Here is a 23,125-nt window from a genome sequence, read left to right as displayed (position 1 = left end):
AAAAATAATGCGATGAACAGTTTATTCCCAAGGAATCAGTTTTATTTTCTCTATCGTCTAAAGTCACAGCTTCAAGACCTATGTGATTGGCTACAGCTCATTGCGAATCACCCGACATAAAAGTGCCATCTGTTTTACAGTAGACTCTCCCAATGACCTAAATGACACCAGCGGCATCTTGAGTACATTTATCGGTCGCCTGTCGGGTAGACTAGCCGTTTTAAACAAGATCTGTTTAGTCTTACACAAACACATTCATAATCCAGCGCCTCGAGCTTTGTCCTGATACTTGCTACATGTAACGGAATACCACAGGGTGTCTGCTACACACTCAGTTACCATGGTGACAGCGGTCCGGCCAGTTCATTATTTCTTTGGACAAGAAAATTAGGAAGTAAAAGTAACAGAGCAAAAGCAATGTTTTCCTTTGTTTCCGTGAAGGTAAAGATGCCCCCCTCCCCACCCCCATTTTCGTCACCTTTCGTCAGTCTTATATTTCTGCCTAATGTAGCCCACATACCATAGAAATGACCTCTACCCCCTACAGTTCATAATGGTGCAGTCATGGTGTATGTATATCTCGTTCTTACCTGCTTCCAGTGACGATTATTACCTCCGCACAATCCTTCTGCAAGCGTCTGTCTGGAGCAGCAAGGGGTGAAAGGTGACTGGTACTGTGTGGTGAAAGGTCAATGTAATGCCTGCTTATCCACATTCAGTGTGCAGCGTGTTCCGCTTACACTATAGAATACTAGCCATATCATAAAACCTTTCGGGCTTTTCTTCTTAATGCCTTTTCTTTCTTCACCAAAAGGATTATGTTTTAGGTACAATTTGTATGTATGTATGTATGTTTGTATGTATATTTGTATATATGTATGTGTTTAGAAGAAAAGCGTAAGTCAGGAACGCAGGGATAGAGACTATTGATATCTTATGTGTGGTGCCATGATGAGGATCCTGGGCCCCCTAGCGGCTTGTCACTGTACTGCAGCGGAACTTTTGGTTTAATATCTCGAGTTCTGAACACGTTGTGGCTATTTTTGTCGAGTGGTAGACGGCTGCTGAGGCAGAGATAAAGTGGTATAGCTTTGGCTTCCATTGCGACATGTTTGGAATTGCAGGGACCTGTTTAGTGTCAGAATTTGAAAGGGAATAACCCAACAAGGGTGAACAGATCATTGTGATGCTTCATATAAACATCAGTTATGCAATTCAGTATCTGATTTGTATAATCAATGATGAGACAATTTGCATAATGAATGCCTAAACCCGCTCAGACGCGCTTCTGGGATACGCCACCGCTTCTACAGCAGACGTGCTTCTGGGATACGCCACCACTTCTACAGCAGACGTGCTTCTGGGATACGCCACCCCTTCTACAGCCGACGCGCCTCTGGGATACGCCACCCCTTCTACAGCAGACGCGCTTCTGGGATACGCTACCCCTTCTACACCAGACGCGCTTCCGGGATACGCCACCCCTTCTACAGAAGACGCGCTTCCGGGATACGCCATCCCTTCTGCAGCAGACACGCTTCTTGGATACGCCACCCCATCTACAGCAGACACGCTTCTGTGATACCCCACCCCTTCTACAGCAGACGCGCCTCTGGGATACGCCACCCCTTCTACAGCAGACGCACTTCTGGGATACGCCACCCCTTCTACAGCAGACGCGCTTCGAAGCACATCTGCGATATCCAGAACATGACGCATGAGAAGGACAGCTTTCTGGATACCCAGGATGCGCTCCGATCGGGACGAGTCCTCTATAAGCTGACGTGTTTATGCAGAACGTGCACTCGGTTTCTTCCAAGTTAGATTGTGATAGAAGATCGCATATACGTAAACCAAATCTACATAAAATTCAGTTTGCACAAACCCAATCATCTTTGGTACTCCATGGGCCGGTCTAACCCTCACATAATCAACTAAGATCTAGGCTCAGCGGCCGCTTCATGAAATAGAATTCGATCGCGTAGATTACGAACTATGCATCAATCCTCATAGCAGAGCACCCCAAAACGTCAAGATAGTGTCGAAACAAATATGGAGACCTCGGCGTAAACAGTGGCGTTTCTGGGATGGAGCACAGCTGGGATAGACCAACGGGCCAGCACAACATTGTCCACACAAGACACAATAGAATCGGATTTGTGCTTTTATTAAAGAGAAGAAGTCACCTTCGACACAAGACACAATAGAATCGGATTTGTGCTTTTATTAAAGAGAAGAAGTCACCTTCGACACAAGACACAATAGAATCGGATTTGTGCTTTTATTAAAGAGAAGAAGTCACCTTCGACACAAGACACAATAGAATCGGATTTGTGCTTTTATTAAAGAGAAGAAGTAACCTTCGACACAAGACACAATAGAATCGGATTTGTGCTTTTATTAAACTTCCCAATTTTCACACAATAGTTATATTCTTTTACAGAACTTCAACAGAAAAAGGAATACAACTGACCATAGAACACATCACCAGAGTATATACACGCTCGTAACTGTGAGATGACTTGTTCTCATGTATTAGAATAGGACACGTGAAGAGTTCTTCCTGCATTTACATATATTTTAGCTTCTAGTACATGACTTCTCTTGATTCTCTATTGATTCTATTACATATAAGTGTTCGAAATTTCTCGCTGAGATCCTCTCCCCGTTGGTAGGCAGATCCCAACACCATGTAAAGAACTCACAACACTTCGTTGAACTCATCAAAGACCAGAGAGTGGAAGAAGATGAGGAATTGCGCTCGTACGATGTAACAGCGCTGTTTACATCTGTCCCCGTTGACAAAGCTTGTAAGGTGATATTAGAGAGACTAAAAGAAGATCAAAGCTTGTCACAACGCACAACATTGAAGCCTGCCCAGATTGTCGATTTATTGAACACTTGCTTAAAGTGCACTTATTTTGTCCATGATGGGATTTACTACCAACAGATCCACGGGGCCGCTATGGGGTCCCCAGTGTCCCCTATAGTGTGTAATCTGTACCTAGAACACCTTGAACAAGTTGCGCTTAGCACTGCCCCCCACCCACCTTTATGGTGGTACAGATATGTGGATGACACTCATACTAAACTTAAGAAAGCGTACGCTGAGGAATTCACTGATCATTTGAACAGTCTAGATCCAGACATTAAGTTCACGTTTGAACAACAGCAGAACAACTCCTTGGCCTTTTTGGACACACTTACAGTGGTAAAAGAGGACGGCTCTCTCCAGATCAGAATCTACAGAAAGAAAACCCACACTGATCAGTACTTAAACTTTTCTTCCAATCACCCACTAGACCACAAACTAGGCGTTATTCGCACCCTATTCCATCGGGCTGAAACCATTATCACTGATCCCCAGGACAAAGAGGAGGAGAAGGATCACGTGATACAGTCCCTAAAACTGTGTGGATACCCCGATTGGGCCATCGAAAAGGCAACTACGCCTAAGCCACCCCAATCATTAGAAACAAAGAAATCCACTTCCTCCAAACCTAACAAGGGGTTAGTGGTCTTACCGTACTCCAAGGGTATCTCCGAAGCACTTCGTAGGACGTTCGGAAAATACGGCATCAAGACCTGTTTTAAACCGACCCAGACCTTAAGGAAAATACTTGTATCTCCTAAAGACAAAACGCCCAGAGAGAACAAATGTGGAGTGGTCTACCACATACCGTGCCAAGGTAATACAAACAAAGGTCAGTGCAAGGAATCATATATCGGCGAAACAGAACGCGCATTAAAAACGAGATTTCTGGAACACCAACGACCAAGTTCTGTTAACTCGGAGGTATCCAAACATATACACATTGAATCGCCAGGACACTCAGTTTCACTTGAGAAAGTCAAAATCCTTGACTCGGAGCCGGAGTTCTTTGCAAGAGGAGTTAAGGAGGCTGTGTACATCCGCGCCCACCGTCCAACGTTGAACAGAGACTGGGGGCGACACAGGTTATCTGGCATCTACGACCCTCTGCTGCAGTCGTGTGTCCCTGACGTCACGTCCGGAAGCTACAGCAGACGGGTCCATTCCGTGAACAAGGCTGACGGAGTCGGCTGAAAATTTGGGTAAGTCCCAATTCAATTTGGTGTTGGACGTAAAGCTTTAGCCTTTTCCACCATGACTTCTCTTGTAAAGTTCTTCCAGCCCCTATGCTTTCAGAGTTTTCCATTAGTGTTTACTACAGCTAGATAACATACAACACTGGTACACTGTCTGTTCCGATATAAGTTTGGATAAAGGAGTTGTCTTAAGATGTCCTGAACATATTTCTCAAACATACACTGTTGTGTTTCTCAATTGTTTACAAATGCAAATATCCTGGCTAAAGAATAGTCGCACTGGTCACTTCCAGTTCTTCTCCTCTGGCCACACTCCCCACGCATGTAGCGTGTTTCATTAGTGTCTGTGTTGTCTTAGATGTCCAAATAGCCTTTCTTTGTTACAGAATAGTCGCACTGGTCACACTTGTAGGGTTTTTCACCGGTATGAGTTCTCATATGTTCGGATAAATGAGACTTCTTTGCTGTCCTGTACCCACACTCCCCACACATGTGGGGCTTCTCACCGGTGTGTCTGGCTAAATGCTGGTTCAAGGTAGACTTCTGTGCAGCAGAAAAGTCACATTGGTCACACTTGTAGGGTCTTTCACCAGTATGGGTTCTCATATGATTGGATAAGTGACACTTTTGAGCTGCCCTGTACCCACACTCCCCACACATGTAGGGCTTGTCACCATTGTGCTTTGCTAAATGCCTGTTCAAAGCGGATTTATCTGCGGCACAATAATCACACTGGTCACACTTGTAGGGTTTTTCACCGTTATTGGTTCTCATATGTTTCGCTAAGTCAGACTTCAGAGTTGACCTGTATCCGAAGAAAATCTGTGATATCCAGAACATGACGCAAGAGAAGGACAGCTTTCTGGATACCTTCTGGATGCGCTCCGATCGGGACGAGTCCTCTATAAGCTGACGTGTTTATCCAGAACGTGCACTCGGTTTCTTCCTAGTTAGATTGTGATAGAAGATCGCATATACGTAAACCAAATCTACAGAAAATTCAGTTTGCACAAACCCAATCATGTTTGGTACTCCATGGGCCGGTCTAACCCTCACATAATCACCTGAGATCTAGGCTCAGCGGCTGCTTCATGAAATAGATTCCGATCGCGTAGATTCCGAACTATGCATCAATCCTCATAGCAGAGTATCCAAAAACGTCAAGAAAGCGTCACGACGTCGAACCAAATATGGAGACCTCGGCGTAAACAATGGCGTTTCTGAGATGGAGCACATCTGGGATGGACCAACGGGCCAGCACAACATTGTCCACACAAGACACAATAGAATCGGATTTGTGCTTTTATTAAACTTCCTAATTTTCACACAATGGTTATATTCTTTTATAGAACTTCAATAGAAAAAGGAATATAACTGACCATAGAACACATCACGTATATACACGCTCGTAACTGTGAGATGACTTGTTCTCATGTATTAGAATAGGACACGTGAAGAGTTCTTCCTGCATTCACATATTTTAGCTTCTAGTACATGACTTCTCTTGTAGAGTTCTTCCAGCCCCTATGCTTTCAGAGTTTTCCATTAGTGTTTACTAGAGCTAGATGATATACAACACTGGTACACTGTCTATTCCGATATAAGTTTGGATAAAGGTGTTGTCTTCAGATGTCCAGAACATATTTCTGAAACATACACTGTTGTGTTTCTCGATGGTTTACAAATGCAAATATCCTAGCTGAAGTCGCACTGGTCACTTTTAGTGTTTCTCTCCTCTTCCCACACTACCCACACATGTAGCGTTTTTCATTAGTGTCTGTGTTGTCTTAGATGTCGGTCCAAATAGCCTTTCTTTGTTGCAGAATAGTCACAATGGTCACATCTGTAAGGTTTTTCACCGGTATGAGTTCTCATATGTATGGATAAGTCAGACTTCCGAGCTGTTCTGTACCCACACTCCCCACACATGTAGGGCTTGTCCCCAGTGTGTTTGGCTAGATGCTTGTCCAAAGTAGATTTCGTTGCAGCAGAATAGTCACACTTGTCACACTTGTAGGGTTTCTCTCCAGTATGAGTTCTCATATGTATGGATAAGTCGGACTTCAGAACTGTCCTGTACCCACACTCCCCACACATGTAGGGCTTGTCACCAGTGTGTTTGGCTAGATGATAATCCAAAGTGAATTTTTTTGCTGCAGAAAAGTCACACTGGTCACACTTGAATGGCTTTTCACCGGTATGAGTTCTCATATGTTCGACTAAATGAGACTTCCGAGCTGTCCTGTACCCACACTCCCCACACATGTAAGGCTTGTCACCAGTGTGTTTGGCTAGATGTTGGTTCAAGTTGGACTTCTGTGCAGCAGAATAGTCACACTGGTCACACTTGTACGGTTTTTCACCGGTATGAGTTCTCGTATGTTCGGATAACTGAGACTTCCGAGCTGCTCTGTATCCACACTCTCCACACATGTAGGGCTTATCACCAGTGTGCTTGGCTTGATGTTGGTCCAAACTGAATTTCCGTGCAGTAGAATAGTCACACTGGTTACACTTGTAAGGTTTGTTACCAGTATGAGTTCTCATATGTTGGGATAAGGTAGATTTCCGAGCTGCTCTGTACCCACACTCCCCACACATGTAGGGCTTATCACCAGAATGAGTTTTCATATGTTGGGATAAGGCAGACCTGTAAGCTGTCCTAAAGCCGCACTCCTCACACCTGTAGGGTTTCTCACCAGTGTTTGCTTCCTGTTGACTGATTTTGATCGCTGTGGGCTGCTCTTTGCCTTTCCTTGCTTCCCAGTCACCCAAAACTCCAGTAGGAGACCCATCACGGGTGGTCTGGGAAACAGCAGTAGGAGACCCAACATCTGCCTTCGCCATGTCTAACAAAAGCAAAACAGAGGCCTGAAAAGATGAGTGGAATAGTCTTAAACCTTATTACAGTAAATAGATTGCATTTTTAAACAAATACATGATGTTTTAATATTCAGATGGTCCAACCTTACAAAGTACCGCTATGTCTATTTCTACACAAACACTTTCATAATGAACCAACTCAGCCAATCGCTAATTTACGCATGTAACCGAACACCACAGGGTGTCTGCTACACCTCCGGTTATCATAGTTTCAGCCGTCTTTTTGTTTGAACCTTTATTTATTCATGAGAAGCTCAAATCGGCCTGCAGGCCACTTTTAATTGAGGTCATGAGGGAGGTAAGGGTCAGATAAAAAATAACAGAGAATACATATCAATTTACAATGAATACTAATAAATCCATCAACCTATATCACTACACATATATGGTACAACACATATCTGGTTCAGGTTATTGACTTACTGAAGCAGGGAAAAAAAACGGCTACCCTCCCCCATAATGTTCCCCCATACCTCACTCCATTTTACTCACTCCCGAGAAGTCTCTCATTTCGCCCTAATGTATGCTACACCTCTAGTAACCATGGTGACAGTTGTCTGGTGTAGTTAAATACGTCCCCTGTTTGGAGAAGCAAAAAGATGCCCCCCTCCCCACCCTATTTTCGCAACCTCAAAAAGTCTTACATTTCTGCCTTATGTACCCCACATACCATAGAAATGACCTCTACCCCCTATAGTTCATAATAATGCAGTCATATTGTCTGTATATCTCGTTCTTACCTGCTCCCAGTGATGATATTTATTACCTCCGCACAATCCTCCCGCAAGCGTTTGTCTGGAGCAGCAAGGGGTGAAAGGTGACTGGTGCTGTGGGGTGAAAGGTCATGTTATACCTGCTTACCCTCTATTGTTTAGAACGTCCCGTCTACACTATTGGATAGGTGCCTTACATACTCCCTATATTTTCACGTGATGTTCTGAATCCCCTTGACAAATCACTTTTCTTTCTTCTTTCATACATTGAACGATTTATTCATTCTTCCTTTTCACCTATTCTTTCTTTCGATTTGACAAAGCGTGAAAGGCTAGAAACACATGTCCTATGACCCATGCCAAAAACACATTATTTCAAAATATTACATAATTTTTTTTCCAAACTTGTCGTAATGACACTTTGCTACTCATCGTTAGAAATTCCCATTTGTACATTTTTCGGTTCTACAATTACTAGTATTTATTACAGTTTGCCGGTTGTGTTTGTGAACTAACTTCCAAGCGTTTCTTGTAAAGATACTATATCGGGCAATAAAACAGTGTTGTTAAGCGATGGCGTAACTACCCTAACATGGAAATCTACTAACATTTTCGTTACAGAAGACAGACGGTTGACATCGCAGTGAGTACTGGTGCATTCTGCATTGTTTAGTTACTGAACCATGTAGGGTAAAAACATGGTTGAATGCGTCTAAAGCGTCTGTTGCAGAGATGATCTCCAGAGTTCCTCATCAGCTAGTGTGATTCATGTAGCACTGGTAAACAAAGCTGGTGCGCTATCAGTTCGAATAAAGGAGGTTTCGAAAATCACAAATTCCTTACACATGTAGAATTTTTCACAGGTGTGTTTTAAAATGGTTGTTCGAAGTCGATTTCAGTGCTGAGTAGTCAAACTGGTCACAACTGTACGGTTTGCCACTAGTCTGACTTTTTTAAAGAGTGATTTAGTAGATTTTCAAGCTGTCCTTCACCCACACTCCCCGCACATGTACTGTTTGTCACAAGTGTATTTGGAAAAACGCTAATCCAAATAGCATTTCTGTTCTTCGGAATAGGCACACTGGTCACATTAATGTAGTTTTTCCCGTGTGAGTTCGCATATGTTTCGTTAAGTCAGACTTCCGAGTTGTTCTGTATCCACACTCCCCACACATGTAGGGCTTATCACCAGTGTGTCTGGCTAAATGTTGGTTCAAGGTGGACTTATGTGCAGCAGAATAGTCACAGTGGTCACACTTGTAGGGTTTTTCTCCTGTATGAGTTCTCATATGGTCGGCTAAATGAGACTTCTTTGTTGTCCTGTACCCACACTCCCCACACATGTGGGGCTTCTCACCGGTGTGTTTGGCTAGATGTAGGTCCAAAGTGGATTTTACTGCAGCAGAATAGTCACACTGGTCACACTTGTAGGGTTTGTCACCAGTATGAGTTCTCATATGCATGGATAAGGCATATTTCTGAGCTGTCCTGTATCCACACTCCCCACACATGTAGGGCTTATCACCTGTGTGTATGGCTAGATGTCGATCCAAAGTGGATTTTACTGCAGCAGAATAGTCACACTGGTCACACTTGTAAGGTTTGTCACCAGTATGAGTTCGCATATGTTGGGATAAGGCATATTTCTGAGCAGTCTTGTACCCACAATCCCCACACTTGTAGGGCTTGTTACCCGTGTGCATGGCCAGATGTCGTATTAAGATGGACTTATGTGCAGCAGAATAGTCACACTGGTCACACTTGAATGGTTCCCCCCCTCTGTGTGTTCTCATGTGTTGGGATAAGTTACACTTCTGAGATGTCCTGTACCCGCACTCCCCACACATGTAGGATTTTTCACCGGTATGTTTGATTAGATGTAGGTCCAAACTGTACTTTTGTGCAGCAGAATAGTCACACTGGTCACACTTGAACGGGTTTTCCCCTATGTGTCTTCTCATGTGTTGGGATAAGGCAGATTTCCATGATGTTCTGTACCCACACTCCCCACACATGTAGGGCTTATCACCAGTGTGCTTGGCTAGATGTTGGTTCAAGTTGGACTTCTGAGTAGTAGAATAGTCACACTGGTCACACTTGAATGGTTTTTCACCGGTGTGAGTTCTCATATGTTGGGATAAGTGAGACTCCCATGCTGTTCTGTACCCACACTTCCCACACATGTAGGGATTCTCACCAGTGTTTGCTTTCAGTTGACTGACCAAACTGGTTTCACTCGCTGTTGGTTGGTCTTTGGTTGTACTTGTATCCTGGTCACCTAAAACTCCAGTAGGAGACCCATTACGGACGTTCTGGGGAACAGCCGTAAGAGACCCATCATCTGCATCTGCCATGTCGAACCAAGGTCGAACCTAAGACAATAGAAAATTATTACAAAAAAAAGAAATAGACCAAACAAAACTAGAAGATTGCAAGCAAATAAATTAGGTTTTACCTTTTCATGGTCTGGCCTATCAAGCTATTTATGGTTAGGTGATTTTTTCTGATTTTTGTTTTTTGCAACTTACATTATACAAAATATACATATTGGTCCATTCTAATTCTTTTCAACATAAGGTGACATGAGGTGATAAAATTGATACAATAAGAAATGTTTTCCCTAGAAGAGATTAGTTTAACTTCACAAAAATTTACAGCTCAGTCATTCTCGGTCCAAGACTTCTGTGATTGCCTACAGCTCATAGCAAATCACCCGTCATAAAAGAGCCTTCCGTAATACAATAGACTCTTCCAATGACCTACATGACCCCAATAACATCTTGAGTAGTATTATCGGTTGCCTGTCGGGTAGACTACTTATAAACAAGATCTGTTTAGTCTTCTACATCTATCTACATCTACGCAATACTGGGCAATGCCCCTCGCGGGACTTTGTGCCCAGGGGAGTGAGGATGCCCTAGCAAACCGGTGGTGGTGAGACAAAAATAGTGAAAAAAAACGTATTCATTCAACAGACAAAAATAACAGTGCTGTGCTGTACAAGTTGCTAGGGCATAGTTCGGTCTTACAGCTGGGTAGAGCTAGGGTAGCCATAATACTTGGCTACCCCGGCTTTGAAATGTTCTACGGAGGTGGTATGTATCAGATGTTCAGGCAGGCTATTCCACTCTATGACTGTCCGGGGGAAATAACTTGCCCTGTATGTTTCGGTTTTGCATGTTAAGGTGTGGAAACGTTGGTTGTGACCTCTTGTAATGTTGTTGTTTTGTGTAAGTATGCTGTGGATAGGTATTGCAATGAGGTTGTTGACTGCCTTGTACATTAGTGTAAGTCGTGCTTGTTGTCTTCTCTGTGCTAGGGTCGCCCATCCAAGTGATTGTTGTAGTGATGTATTGCTGGTGGATTGTTTGTAGTTGCCTGTGACAAACCTGGCAGCCCTACGCTGGACTGATTCCAGCTTCTCCTCAAGGCTGTTTGTTTGTGCGTGTTTTAGTTTGTGGGGGTCCCAGACTGAAGAACAGTATTCTAACTTAGGACGGACTATGGAAGTGTAAGCCTTAGCTCTTACCTCTTTACTTGCCCCCCTTAAGTTGCGTCGGACAAACCCCAAGGTGCTGTTGGCTTTGGCTGTAATGTCATTGATATGTGGCTTCCACCTAAGATTGTGGGTGAAAATGACACCTAGGTACGGATGCTGGCTGTTACAGTTGAGTGGTTCGTTAAACATTGTATACAAAAAAAAACACAAAAAGAATCATAATCTAGCCCGCTAACTCTTTCCTGATACTTGCGACTGATCAACACTACAGGGTGTCTGCAACACCTTCAGTAACCATGGTGATAGCTGTCTGGTCAGTTCATTATTTTTTTACAAGAAGTAAAACAAACTGAGCAAAAACAAACAATGTTTTCCTTTGTTGTCGTGAAGGTAAAGATGCCCCCCTCCCCACTCCCACTTTCGTCACCCCGAAAAGACTTATATTTCTGCCTAACGTTGTCCACATGCCATATAAATGAACTCTGCCCCTTTCAGTTTATAATGATGCAGTTATGTTGTACGTATATGTCGTTCTCACCTGTTTCCAGTGATGATTATTACCTCCGCACAATCCTCCTGCAAGCGTCTGTCTGGAGCAGCAAGGGGTGAAAGGTGACTGACACAATGGGGTGAAAGGTTAACTCAATGCCTGCTTATCCATATTCAGAGTGCAGCGCGTTCCGCCTACACTTCATAGGAGCGTCCCTTATAATAATAATAATGATAATCACCAGGTGTATATTATGCGACCTTTCTGGATTTTTTGTTCTTTCTCCCTTCTTATGCTGTGTTTAAATGGCTCCCAAATAATCAGTTTTTAACGCAATCACATTTTGGACATTGTAGACCTTGTATTGTTGAGTGATGCTATATGTATGTCCCATTTTCAATGTTTCTCTTTATATGAAAACATTGAGCTTGCTAATTCTGTACCAGGGCCGCATTTAGGCTGCCTTTTTAGTGAAATGAATTACTCTACTCTAATATTATTAGTATGAGTGCAGCAAATTTATCAAAAAGAGCCATGGTCCACCGTGTTGTGTCAGTGAAGGGGACACATTAATGCAGGGTGTACAGTCTACTACACAGCAGAATACAGTGGGCTACTACTGTGATACAATATCCGAAAATTTCAATATTGTACAGGGCACGCCCGGAAAACAGTGCGCAAAGTACTGAGTTTGTCAACCTTGTATAAAGAAAACAGAATATAAAATAAATGAATAAATAAAATACTAGTAATACTTTTTCATTGGCTTGGCTATTCAGCACACACAGTTATCTCTGCCAACTAGATTGTGGCTATATAAAAGGGCTAGCTAGCTTCCGTAGCAGGCTCTCTGGGCCTTTTGTCAGCTCCGATTACACCTATGCTTGTCATTACTTTTTGTACTGGGCCGCTGATTGCTGATGACTTCTGTTATACAATATTGTAAGACAACCAGATAAGAGTCAATAGAGTGGAATTTGTACTTTTATTGAACTTCCGTATTTTCTGTTTATACAGTTACGTTCTTACAGATCAGCCATGGCAGTCACTCAAACTACATTTCATGTCACAGAAGCTCAAACTGTGCGAAACAAAATAAGTTTCTGGTTCCAATACACCAGCATATTAACCCAGGAACTCCAAATATGTGGGAGTTAACGTGCATGGCTAGATGTTGGGCCCATACGCTTGATATAGATGAACCATACAAACAGCCTGGATATGATGACACTTAACGTCTTGTCCTTCTTTACTACAACAATAGAAATTCAGGCTTACGGCAAAAACAATGAAACTATCTTTGTAAATCCCATCCATGTCGCTACACAAACGTAAAAGCCTCAGAAGTAGCTCAATAACAGGAGCTTTATTAATTACTAGAACATTCTTTACTCAAGTAACTTTGATTTTGGTTACGAGCCTAAACATCTGTACATTAGATCTATATATTTAAAAACTGAAGAGAGAATACCACTGTACAGCACTGTATCATCAAATTTCATTCTTACTATTCATTCTTTGTTACTTACTAGAACATTCTTTACTCAAAGAACTTTAAACATCTGTACATTAGCTCTATATGAAGTGAGGAGCGATTATCATTGTACATGACAGTTTCATGAAATTTCATTATTACTAATCATTTTTTGTTACCACTCCACAAACAGGTAAAACAGCCATACAACAAGGCACTATTTTTGAGTCCATCAAGTTGAGGTTTCACGTTTGGCTGGTACGTTTCACTGCGGATGGTTAGAAAGCCGTTATTCAGCGTTGTTCAGATATTCGCCTGTCGCCTATGGACGTTCTGGGAAAACATAGTTCGCAGCAATGAGATATGAAATGATGTGTCTATAACAAGAGCAAAATAACGCTGTGCCTGATCAGATGAATACTTGAGCTGTGGAATGTTTACTTGATAAGCGGTGTTAGTAGACAGTACAAAATTATTGAGACGAGATGCAGAATGATGTGTTTATAACCATATAATGATGTGTTACAAGAGTAATAATTATCTAAAATGTCTAGTGCATCACTCTGGGAGTGCCATGTTTACTAGAGGGGGGTCAGGAATTGCTACGGCTACAATAAGCACCTGGAACAGCCTGGCATATGAAGCGATGCTTCTGGTTGCATTCACAGTCGTTCCACTTATCTCTCGAGGTTTCCATTGAGTAGTAATGAACACAATCTTCGCTGCCCCGATGGTTGTTTGGTTCTCCCACTCCCCAGGAGCTGTACGTCCCAAGTGCAGAACCATCCACCCACTCAAAGCTCCCCTCTTCGCGCTGATCGTGCAGGCCGATCCAGAAAGTGCCCTTGTCGCTCACGGACGTGTACAAGGAGATCAAGAAGGCGTTGGTCCCAGCGTCTCGGGGCATGGCGAGGGTGCCGCCGTCTTCACCACAGACCGCGGCCGCTCCGCCGAAGGTCTTCTCTTTGTCGAAGGCCTTGTAGCAGAGTCCACCGAACACTGCGCAACCTTTAGTACAAGATGTTGAAAATATTCTTTTATATAAGGCTAAGGAATGTACATTGGATGGTAACTACACATAATCTTGTATTTGATAACTAATAATCAATTTAATAAATCACTGGTTTAAATCAAATGATGCTGCTTAACATAAGAGTAAACATTAATAGAACAAAGCCAAATTACCAAAGCCTTAATCATGATAGTCAGTGCCACAAATTTTCCTCTGTGTATACCAATGAGATTGCTCAATAAATCACCACAAGAAGGTTACATAACAAAGGAAAGCCTAGTTACCTGGCGCCTTAATTCTCTCATTAAGATGCTGCTCCAAGGAGGCGGTTAGGCTTCGCTCCTTGTCAAAGTCGCGCCTCAAGGCGTCAACGGTGGTGGACAGTTGGCGCATGTCGTCTTGGTCGCGCTTCAAGGCGTCAACAGTGGCGGACAGTTGGCGCATGTCGTCTTGGTAGCGCTTCAAGGCGTCAACAGTGGTGGATAGTTGGCGCATGTCGTCTTGGTCGCGCTTCAAGGCGTCAACAGCGGTGGACAGTTGGCGCATGTCGTCTTGGTCGCGCTTCAAGGCGTCAACAGTGGTGGACATGTCGTCTTGGTCGCGCTTTAAGGCGTCAACAGTGGTGGAAATGTCGTCTTGGTCGCGCTTCAAGGCGTCAACAGTGGTGGACATGTCGTCTTGGTCGCGCTTCAAGGCGTCAACAGTGGTGGACAGTTGTCGTAGGTCGTCTTGGTCGCGCTTCAAGGCGTCAACGGTGGTGGACAGTCGGTGTATGTCGTCTTGGTAGCGCTTCAAGGCGTCAACAGTGGTGGACAGTTCGGATATTTCCTAAAAACGTTTGTCAGAACTAAACTTGAGAAAATGTTAAGGAAAAACAAAACCATGTTTTGTCAAGTCGACTCTTGTTAGACTTGTGAGTAAACCGACAAGACAAATTGTGTTAACCCTATGCAGACTGGGGGAAGTATAAAACTAGTCGAACATATCATCCCCTGCAAATTTGGTGATCGTACTGCCGGTGCATTGGCCTAGTGGTTAGAGTGTTCGCCTTGCATTCGGTAGGTCGTGAGTTCGATCCCCGGCCGAGTCATACCAAAGACTTTAAAAATGGTACATGCTGCTTTCTCTGCTTAGCACTCAGCACAAATGAGGAAGAGTATGGAAGTTAAACACACATCACTACCAGCGGACCAGCCCCCTGCTGTAGTGGCTTGCACATGTGTGGCCCAAGGGCTACAGAAATGGAGATGGGCGCCACCCCTACGCATCTGTTACTGATGTACGGGCAACTTTAACTTTAACTTTAACAGTAAGCCGTTTTGAAGTTACGAGGGGGGGGGGGGCAATGAGATCCCAACCATACCATGCACCCCCAACCAAAAGCCCAGTCTGGAAAGGGTTAAAACTTGGGCAACAGTATTCACAGTGTAAAAGTGCTTACCTCTTTATTGATGAACGTCAGAGGGGCGAGTCCCACAGCAATCAGTACGGCAATGCCGGCGGCGATGCAGCTGCGGTGGGAGCGGATGAAGCTACAGAGAGCACGGCGGCCACTTGCTTCACGCGAGTACGTGCTGTCTGTAGAGTTTACCATGACGTTAACGTCCACATATTGACTAAACAGATCAATAAATACATAAATAACAAATATGTTAAATGGGATTTCAACAAAATCACATCAGATCAGGAAGCCGTACGTTGTTTTTGGACATTTTCAAAAGGATGAAGCCCCGGCCGGTAGACTGCCGGATACCCGGGGGTGTTCCCCATTAGTAGGACATGGCATCATTTTTCAAATCCGACTTGGATTCAACCCGATGCAAGGCCGGACACCCCTAAATGTCCGTGAGCCGCAATGTGTCCCACCGGGCTACGGGATCACGCCCGAAAGTGCCCAAAACAGACCGTGAACTGCCCGGAAAGGCCCCTTTTTTATACTAGGACCTAAGTCTTAGCAAGAAGCCACACAGACGTATAGTTTAAAAAATAGGGATGTTTTCCGTATTTACATTTTTTTAATAAAATAAAGTTTGCGACCCACAAGGTCGTTTTTGGTTCGATACCAGGCTGCAAAATAATACCCACACACACCCACCCCCAAACGTTACCTCAACCAAAAGAATGCCAATATGTAAGCCAGACGGGAATGCCAATATGCAAGCCATATACATACGCACTTACAAGTGTGACCACTCCCATTATATATGAAATCGGGCTGTTTGTATCAGGAATAAGGATTCATTTGCAATCCTAATGTTGATCTGAATTCACAAGCCATGCTATGAACAGTCCAAATTTCAGCTTGTTTCATAAAACAAAATTCACTAAATACTGAAAGGGGCAAGTAACAGACATGTCGGCTACCTGCAGACGTGTACGTTGCGTGGCCTTCGTACGTACGTGAAGCCTCTCCTTGCTCTTCTTGCGACTTGTCAGAGGCGCCGTTGCCATAGTGAACGCGCCCGCGGGAACCACCCTGATGGACAGGAGGGGGTTGGGGAGGCGACCCGCTGGTTTGGCCGCTGTCAGGGCGCGGGAAAGGGGACCGGACCGGCTCTGCTTGCTCGTACATGTTGAACGTACTGTGCAGTGTTTAGCAACATTTACATACCTTGATTAGTCTGATGACGTAACATCACACTTACTTTAACCTGGAGGGATGACGTGGCATCAGGTGGTGCGAATTGCATTTTGTTTTTCTGCAAGTGGCAGACTAATTTTCTAGGAAAAGAAGTTAATCTGAGCTGGGAGGTAGAAGATCAAACAAATCTATTCAAACGTACGTAAGAACTCACGATGTAATCGTTGAATGCTTGTGCTAAGCCCCTCCCCACTTCTTTGGGAGCTAACACAATAAAATATTATCTCTCAACCCCTTCCTTGTGCATAAATGGTCTATTTTACACACACACACACACGCGCGCGCGCGCGCGCGCACACACACACACACACACACACACACACACACGTGTTGAAATGGACCGTTTCTTAATGACTTCTGATCCAAAATGGACTCTTACAACATCAACCATTTTTATCATAGGTCTCAAATTGACCCCTATAAAAAATGGACTGATCCTGTCAATCACCTCAACGCAAAATGGACTATTCCGAACCACCCATTCCAGCCCCTGTTCGCACGCTGAACCTATCCTAAACAACATGCCACTTGGAATGACCCAGGAAAGCAAAGCATATCTTTTTTTTTTAAATTTGAGTAAACCATTTCAAAGTGACATATACCAAATATGTGAATATGATGGACGGCCACTCTCACGAGTATGGCAAGTCTACATGTTTACAGTTGCAGTTCTACTTTGACGGGCCTTCCTCGCCTTTCTCTTCGCCTCGACGGCTGCTACCCTCTCGGTCTCGAAGGTTGTCACGGTGGTGTTGGTCAGCTGCCGCCAAGCATTGCGGTCAGAACATAGTTTCTCAAGGCTTGTTGGGTCAACATGTCCCTTCTTCAGGTAATATTTCAAAGTGTCCTTATATCTCTTTCTCTGTCCACCCCTTGGGCGTGTCCCTTGATCCAGTTGGCCAAACAGAATCTGTTTGGGAAGACGGCTATCTGGCATTCGAACACAGTGCCCGGTCCATCGTAGTTGGCTACGCATAATAAGTGCCTCTATGCTACAGGAGCCAGCCTCAGCTAGCACACTAGTGTTAGTACGGTAGTCTGTCCAGGAAATGTTCAGAATACGTCGTAGTGAGCGCTGGTGAAACTGTTCAAGAGTCTTAATATGCCGTCGGTAAGTAACCCAAGACTCACACCCATAAAGTAGGGTTGGAAGCACTGTGGCTTTATACACTTGGAGCTTTGTTGCCGTCTTAAGGTTTTTGTTGTCAAAGACCCTCACCCTTAAATTTGCAAAGGCTGCACATGCGCTTCCTTGCCTATGTGAGATTTCATCATCAATGTTTCCTCTGTTATTAAGGGTACTGCCAAGATAAGGGAAATGTTTGACACACTCGAGACGCACTCCGTCCAGGTGAAAGCTGACTACTGGTGGTGGTTGACCAGGAGCTGGCTGGATCATGACCTTGGTCTTTGACTTATTTGTAGTCAGGCCAAGGAGTTTGTATGCTGAGTTGAACAAATCAAGGCTGGCTTGTAAGTCTGGTGCCCGGTGGGCTACAAGCTTACAGTCATCTCAGTGCATATTGGAGGTCGTTGGCTACAACTTTCTGAACTTTGGTGACAGCATTGAGGCGTCTTAGGTTGAAAATACTGCCGTCATAGCGATATCTAATAGTAACTCCTGATGGCAGCTGGTCTTTTATCAGTGCTAGAACAGCTAAAAGGTATATGTCAAAGATTGTTGGCGCTAGTATGCACCCCTGTTTGACACCAGTTTTGATTGTGAATGGTTCAGTTTCTGTGCCATTACAGAGTGCCTTGGCAGTCATTCCATCATGAAGTAGTCGAAGTATTGCTATGAATTTCTCAGGGCAACCCATTCTCTTCAGAATCTTCCAGAGAGCCTCGCGATTCAGAGAGTCAAAAGCCTTAGTAAGATCAATAAAGGCCATAAAGAGAGGCTGTTGCTGTTCAGTACATTTCTCTTGGATCTGTCGAGCAGAGAAGATCATATCCACAGTTCCTCTCGCCGGTCTAAAGCCAGACTGAGTTTCAGGTAATATCTCCTCGCTCAGGGGAAGGAGTCGGTTCAAGAGCACTCTCGCCAGGATTTTACCAGCCGATGACAGGAGGGCAATTCCTCTGTAGTTCCCACAGTCTGATTTGTCACCTTTTTTGAACAATATGGTTATTACAGCATTCTTAAGGTCATCAGGTAGAGTTTCCTCTTCCCAGATTCGTAAAAGTAGACTATGAACTCGAGCTGTAAGATCAGGTCCACCAAACTTGTAGGCCTCAGCAGGAATACCGTCAGGCCCACTGCCGTTGTTGTTGTTCATTTGCTTGACAGCCCTTTCCACTTCTAGAAGAAGGGGTGGATCAGCAAGATCGTTTTTGGGAGGATACATTGGTATTTTCGAAATGGTTGTCTCAGTGACGGTGGTTTCTCTGTTGAGGAGTTTCTCGAAGTGTTCCTTCCACCTGGCTTTGATGCTGGCTTCATCCTTATGCAGAGTGGAGCCATCCTCAGATTTGAGTGGTGCCAAGCCAGACTTGATTGGACCATAGAGGGCTTTTATAGCTTGGAAAAAGTTACGCATGTCATGTCGGTCAGCAAAGGCTTGGAGTTCCTGAGCTTTTGTTTCCCACCAGGTGTTTTTCATATCTCGAATGCGGGTTTGAACCTCGGCCTTCAGAAGGGAAAAGCGCTTATGGTCTCATTGATGTATTACTCCGCGAGTGGACACCCTAAAAGAGATCCGAGCCAAAAATGAACGGCTGCACGGACGCATGTTTTTAGCGGTGAGAAATTCCCTTTTAGCCAGCGGAACTGATCTCAAAAGTTAGATTGGTGAAAGCTTATTTGTAACTGAAGAAATTAGCAGGTAAAGTTTTGCAGCCGCGCGCTAGGTCGGAGGTACACAGTCGTGGGTTCTGAGTGGTGCGGTTGTACAATAGCAGCGAAAAAGTGCCTTTTGTGGGGATTGACTAATCGTAGTTTGTAATTGCTATAAAAAAAGTTCCTACGTATAGTTTACATTGGCAATTTTTTCCCACGATATAGGGTAAATGTGCTCGACATAGAATGAAAAATCTGCTGAAATTTCACGCAGCTTCATTATGAACGCGCCCATTTAAACCACGAATTATAACATAGAAGTCTATGGAAAGAAGAAACTCATCAATGAGACCTTATGCTTTTCTACATTGTGGTAGTCGTCTTGCCAACATACAAAAGCTTGGCGTTTCCTGTCAATCAGATCTTGAATCTCGCTGTCATGTTCATCGAACCAATCTTCACTCACACGCTTGTGGAGGCCAATGGTGTTCTTACAGGTTTGCAACAAAACACTTTTGAGTAATTCCCACTGTTCCTCCACACTTCCTGAATGGGTAGGTCCAAGTTGACCCAGACGGTTGTGCAGATCGGACTGGAACAGCAGTCTTTCAGATGGTATTTGCAATTTGTGGGTGTTAAACCTTCTTCTTGTTATTTTGGGGCCCTTTCGCACTTTCTTCTTCAGGGACATATTCAGTACAGAGCGAACCAAACGGTGGTCAGTCCAGCATTCATCAGCCCCCCGCATTGTACGAGTAATCCTCACATCATGCTGATCTCTCGATCTTACAATTACATAATCCAGAAGGTGCCAGTGCTTAGATCTTGGATGACACCAGGTTGTTTTGTACTTGTTCTTGAGTCGGAAAAGTGTATTAGTAATCACTAGTTTATATGGAGTGCATAGTGATAAGAGAAGTAAGCCATTTGAGTTGGCCTTTTCTACCCCATTCTTGCCGATTACTCCATTCCAGTGTGCAGCGTCACAGCCGACTCGAGCATTAAAGTCCCCTAATAGGACTATCTTGTCGGTTGGTGGAATTGACATAAGAATATTCTCAAGCTCTTCATAAAACTTCTCTTTGATCTGATCATCTGAGGTCAGGGTGGGAGCATAACAGCTTATAACTGTAGCATGTTGCCGGTTGTTGAGTTTTAGACGTGATGTGAATATATACCTGTGGACATAAGTGTTTGGCACTCAAAAACCAAAACACTTGTCATTTATTTCTAATAGGGTAACGTTGGAGGTCCAAATATATATTTGTTGTCTGAAGAGCCTAAATCCACAAATCAATGGGAAGAAAGTCTACAATGTGAATGCTTCCCTGCAGACATGTGCCCTATGCACCCCCATGGCAAATTACAGGCCATTTCGATGTAGTAATGACGTAAGATATCATAAAAGCGTAAAATGCCGATACATTAGAACAAGTGGGTCAACCTCCATGATCAGAAGATGCACCAGGCCCGGCGCCCATCTCCCTTTCTAAGCCCTGGGGCCACACATGGGTGCAAGCACTACAGCAGGGGGCTAGTCCACTGGTAGTGTACTCTCATGATAGTAAGTGCCGCCAATTTTCCTCTGCGTATACCAATTGTATTGTTCAATACAATTAGGATTTTATTAGAAAGGTGCCCTATATGAGTATATCAAACGGTTTTTTTATCTGCCTTATTTCTTTCTTCATTTTCCTGTCTAACTTTCCCTTTTAACTCTCTTCTTTCTCATAGGTAAAGCCCCCCCCTCCCTCTCCCCAAGAAAACAAAACCCGTCTGGACATTGTTGTGCAAATCAAAACATTACGGCGCCTTTAACTCTGACATATTACATAGAATTCCTGTCGCCGCACATGCGTTCTTATCTCTATTAGAGGGCGTATAACTAGCTGTTAACATGGTGGGCACACACGTTTGAGTGGACGAATAAATCTGTGCTGATATGCAGCTTGTGCAGTTCAGTAAAATACTGGTATGCTCCATCATGATGTGGTTTACCGGGTATGCGTTACAAACACATCCTTTCTGCACGGCCTGGGCCAGTATGGCAAATATATACTAGTAAATCTTTTGAATATAAACTAGTATACACGAGTACTATCATTGTGACATATTATGTCAAGAAAACTGAACACTGACCTGTGACCTTGTACGGCCAGCACAATATTATGCACCTACCACATAAGAGACAATGGAATGGAATATGTACTTTTATTAAACTTCGTTATGTTCACTAATCAGTTATAGCCTAATATATCATCCATGGCATTCAAAGGCATTCACTGAAATAACATTTTATGTTACAGAGGCTCACTTCCTTCACAAAATAAGGTCCATTAGTAAAACAGTCCGGTGTTCCAGGCATATGCACTGGCCGAATACCAAGCCACTCAAAGTAGTACACTGTATCGACAGAGATCATTTTCCCCGCGAACCATCAAAGACTGGAACGACTTTCCCGCGGAGGGCGCCTTATCTTCCACCTGGACATCTTCAAGACTCAAATCTGACTCAAGTGTCTGTCGGCATAACCGCCCTTCTCAGGAAACTCCACACAACTACAGGTTACAGAGGCTTCAAAACGCTGAAGGCGTACGCCTTGATAGAAGGAAGAAAGGGTTAATTGGAACTTTGAAAATACGTGACATCACCACAGCGTGTGCACGCTCGTAACTGTGCGATGGCTTATTCTCAAATATTGAAATAAAACACGCACATTGAGTGTTCTTCTTACATGCATGTTGAATGCTGCATATACAGCATAATATATCTGCTACTAGCAGATGACCTATGTTGCAGACTTTTTAGCTCAGCTAGATAACATAAAAAAACTCGTACGCTATCAGTCAAGATAAAGGTGTCTCCTTAAGATGTCCCGAAATAACATGCCACAAACGTGTTCTTCAGCGGTGTGTTTTACAATGCCGGTCCAATGCAGATTTCACTGCAGCAGAAAAGTCACACTCGTCACACTTGTAGGGTTTTTCACCTGTGTGCGTTCTCATATGCCGCGATAAGTTAGACTTCTTAGTCACCCTGTACCCACACTCCCCACACATGTAAGGCTTATCACCAGTGTGTCTGGCTAAATGCTGGTTCAAGGTAGACTTCTGTGCAGCAGAATAGTCACACTGGTCACACTTGTAGGGTTTTTCACCAGTATGGGTTCTCATATGTTCGGCTAAATGACACTTTTGAGTTGCTCTGTACCCACACTCCCCACACATGTAGGGCTTTTCACCAGTGTGCTTTGCTAGATGTTGGTCCAAACTGGATTTTAGTGCAGCAGAATAGCCACACTGGTCACACTTGTAGGGTTTTTCACCGGTATGAGTCCTCATGTGTTTCGCTAAGTCAGACTTCTGAGCTGTCCTGTACCCACACTCCCCACACATGTAGGGCTTTTCACCAGTGTGCTTTGCTAGATGTTGGTCCAAACTGGATTTTAGTGCAGCAGAATAGTCACACTGGTCACACTTGTAGGGTTTTTCACCTGTATGGGTTCTGATATGTTCGGATAAATGAGACTTCTGAGCTGCCCTGTACCCACACTCCTCACACATGTT

At 43.9% G+C, this 23,125-nt stretch overlaps 3 protein-coding genes across 4 annotated transcripts in view; all 3 read right to left on the bottom strand.

Annotated features, from left to right (window-relative positions):
* LOC118424803 (zinc finger protein 665-like) overlaps window positions 1-23,125 on the bottom strand; it is a 1,044,319-nt gene that overhangs the window by 208,171 nt on the left and 813,023 nt on the right. The window lies entirely within an intron of this gene.
* Window positions 1-23,125, bottom strand: part of LOC118424824 (formin-like protein 2) — a 1,075,906-nt gene that overhangs the window by 267,446 nt on the left and 785,335 nt on the right. The window lies entirely within an intron of this gene.
* LOC118424809 (zinc finger protein 525-like) lies at window positions 5,346-7,826 on the bottom strand. Of its 2 annotated transcripts, none has more exons than XM_035833600.1 (2): window positions 7,692-7,826; window positions 5,346-6,917 (listed from the first exon to the last, which is right to left on the bottom strand). In XM_035833600.1, exon 2 carries the CDS (start codon window positions 6,913-6,915, stop codon window positions 5,839-5,841), a length of 1,077 nt encoding a protein of 358 aa, XP_035689493.1. In that variant the 5' UTR covers window positions 6,916-6,917; window positions 7,692-7,826; the 3' UTR covers window positions 5,346-5,838. The 2 variants fall into 2 exon arrangements, with proteins under 2 accessions (XP_035689493.1, XP_035689492.1); XM_035833599.1 differs by having other exon boundaries at window positions 5,346-6,939; window positions 7,692-7,825.

Source organism: Branchiostoma floridae, chromosome 10 (genome assembly GCF_000003815.2).
Source record: "Branchiostoma floridae strain S238N-H82 chromosome 10, Bfl_VNyyK, whole genome shotgun sequence".
In the NCBI taxonomy this organism is placed as follows: Eukaryota; Metazoa; Chordata; class Leptocardii; order Amphioxiformes; family Branchiostomatidae; genus Branchiostoma; species Branchiostoma floridae.
Note: the sequence above shows the minus strand (reverse complement) of the source record. Positions and strands in the feature narration are given on the sequence as shown.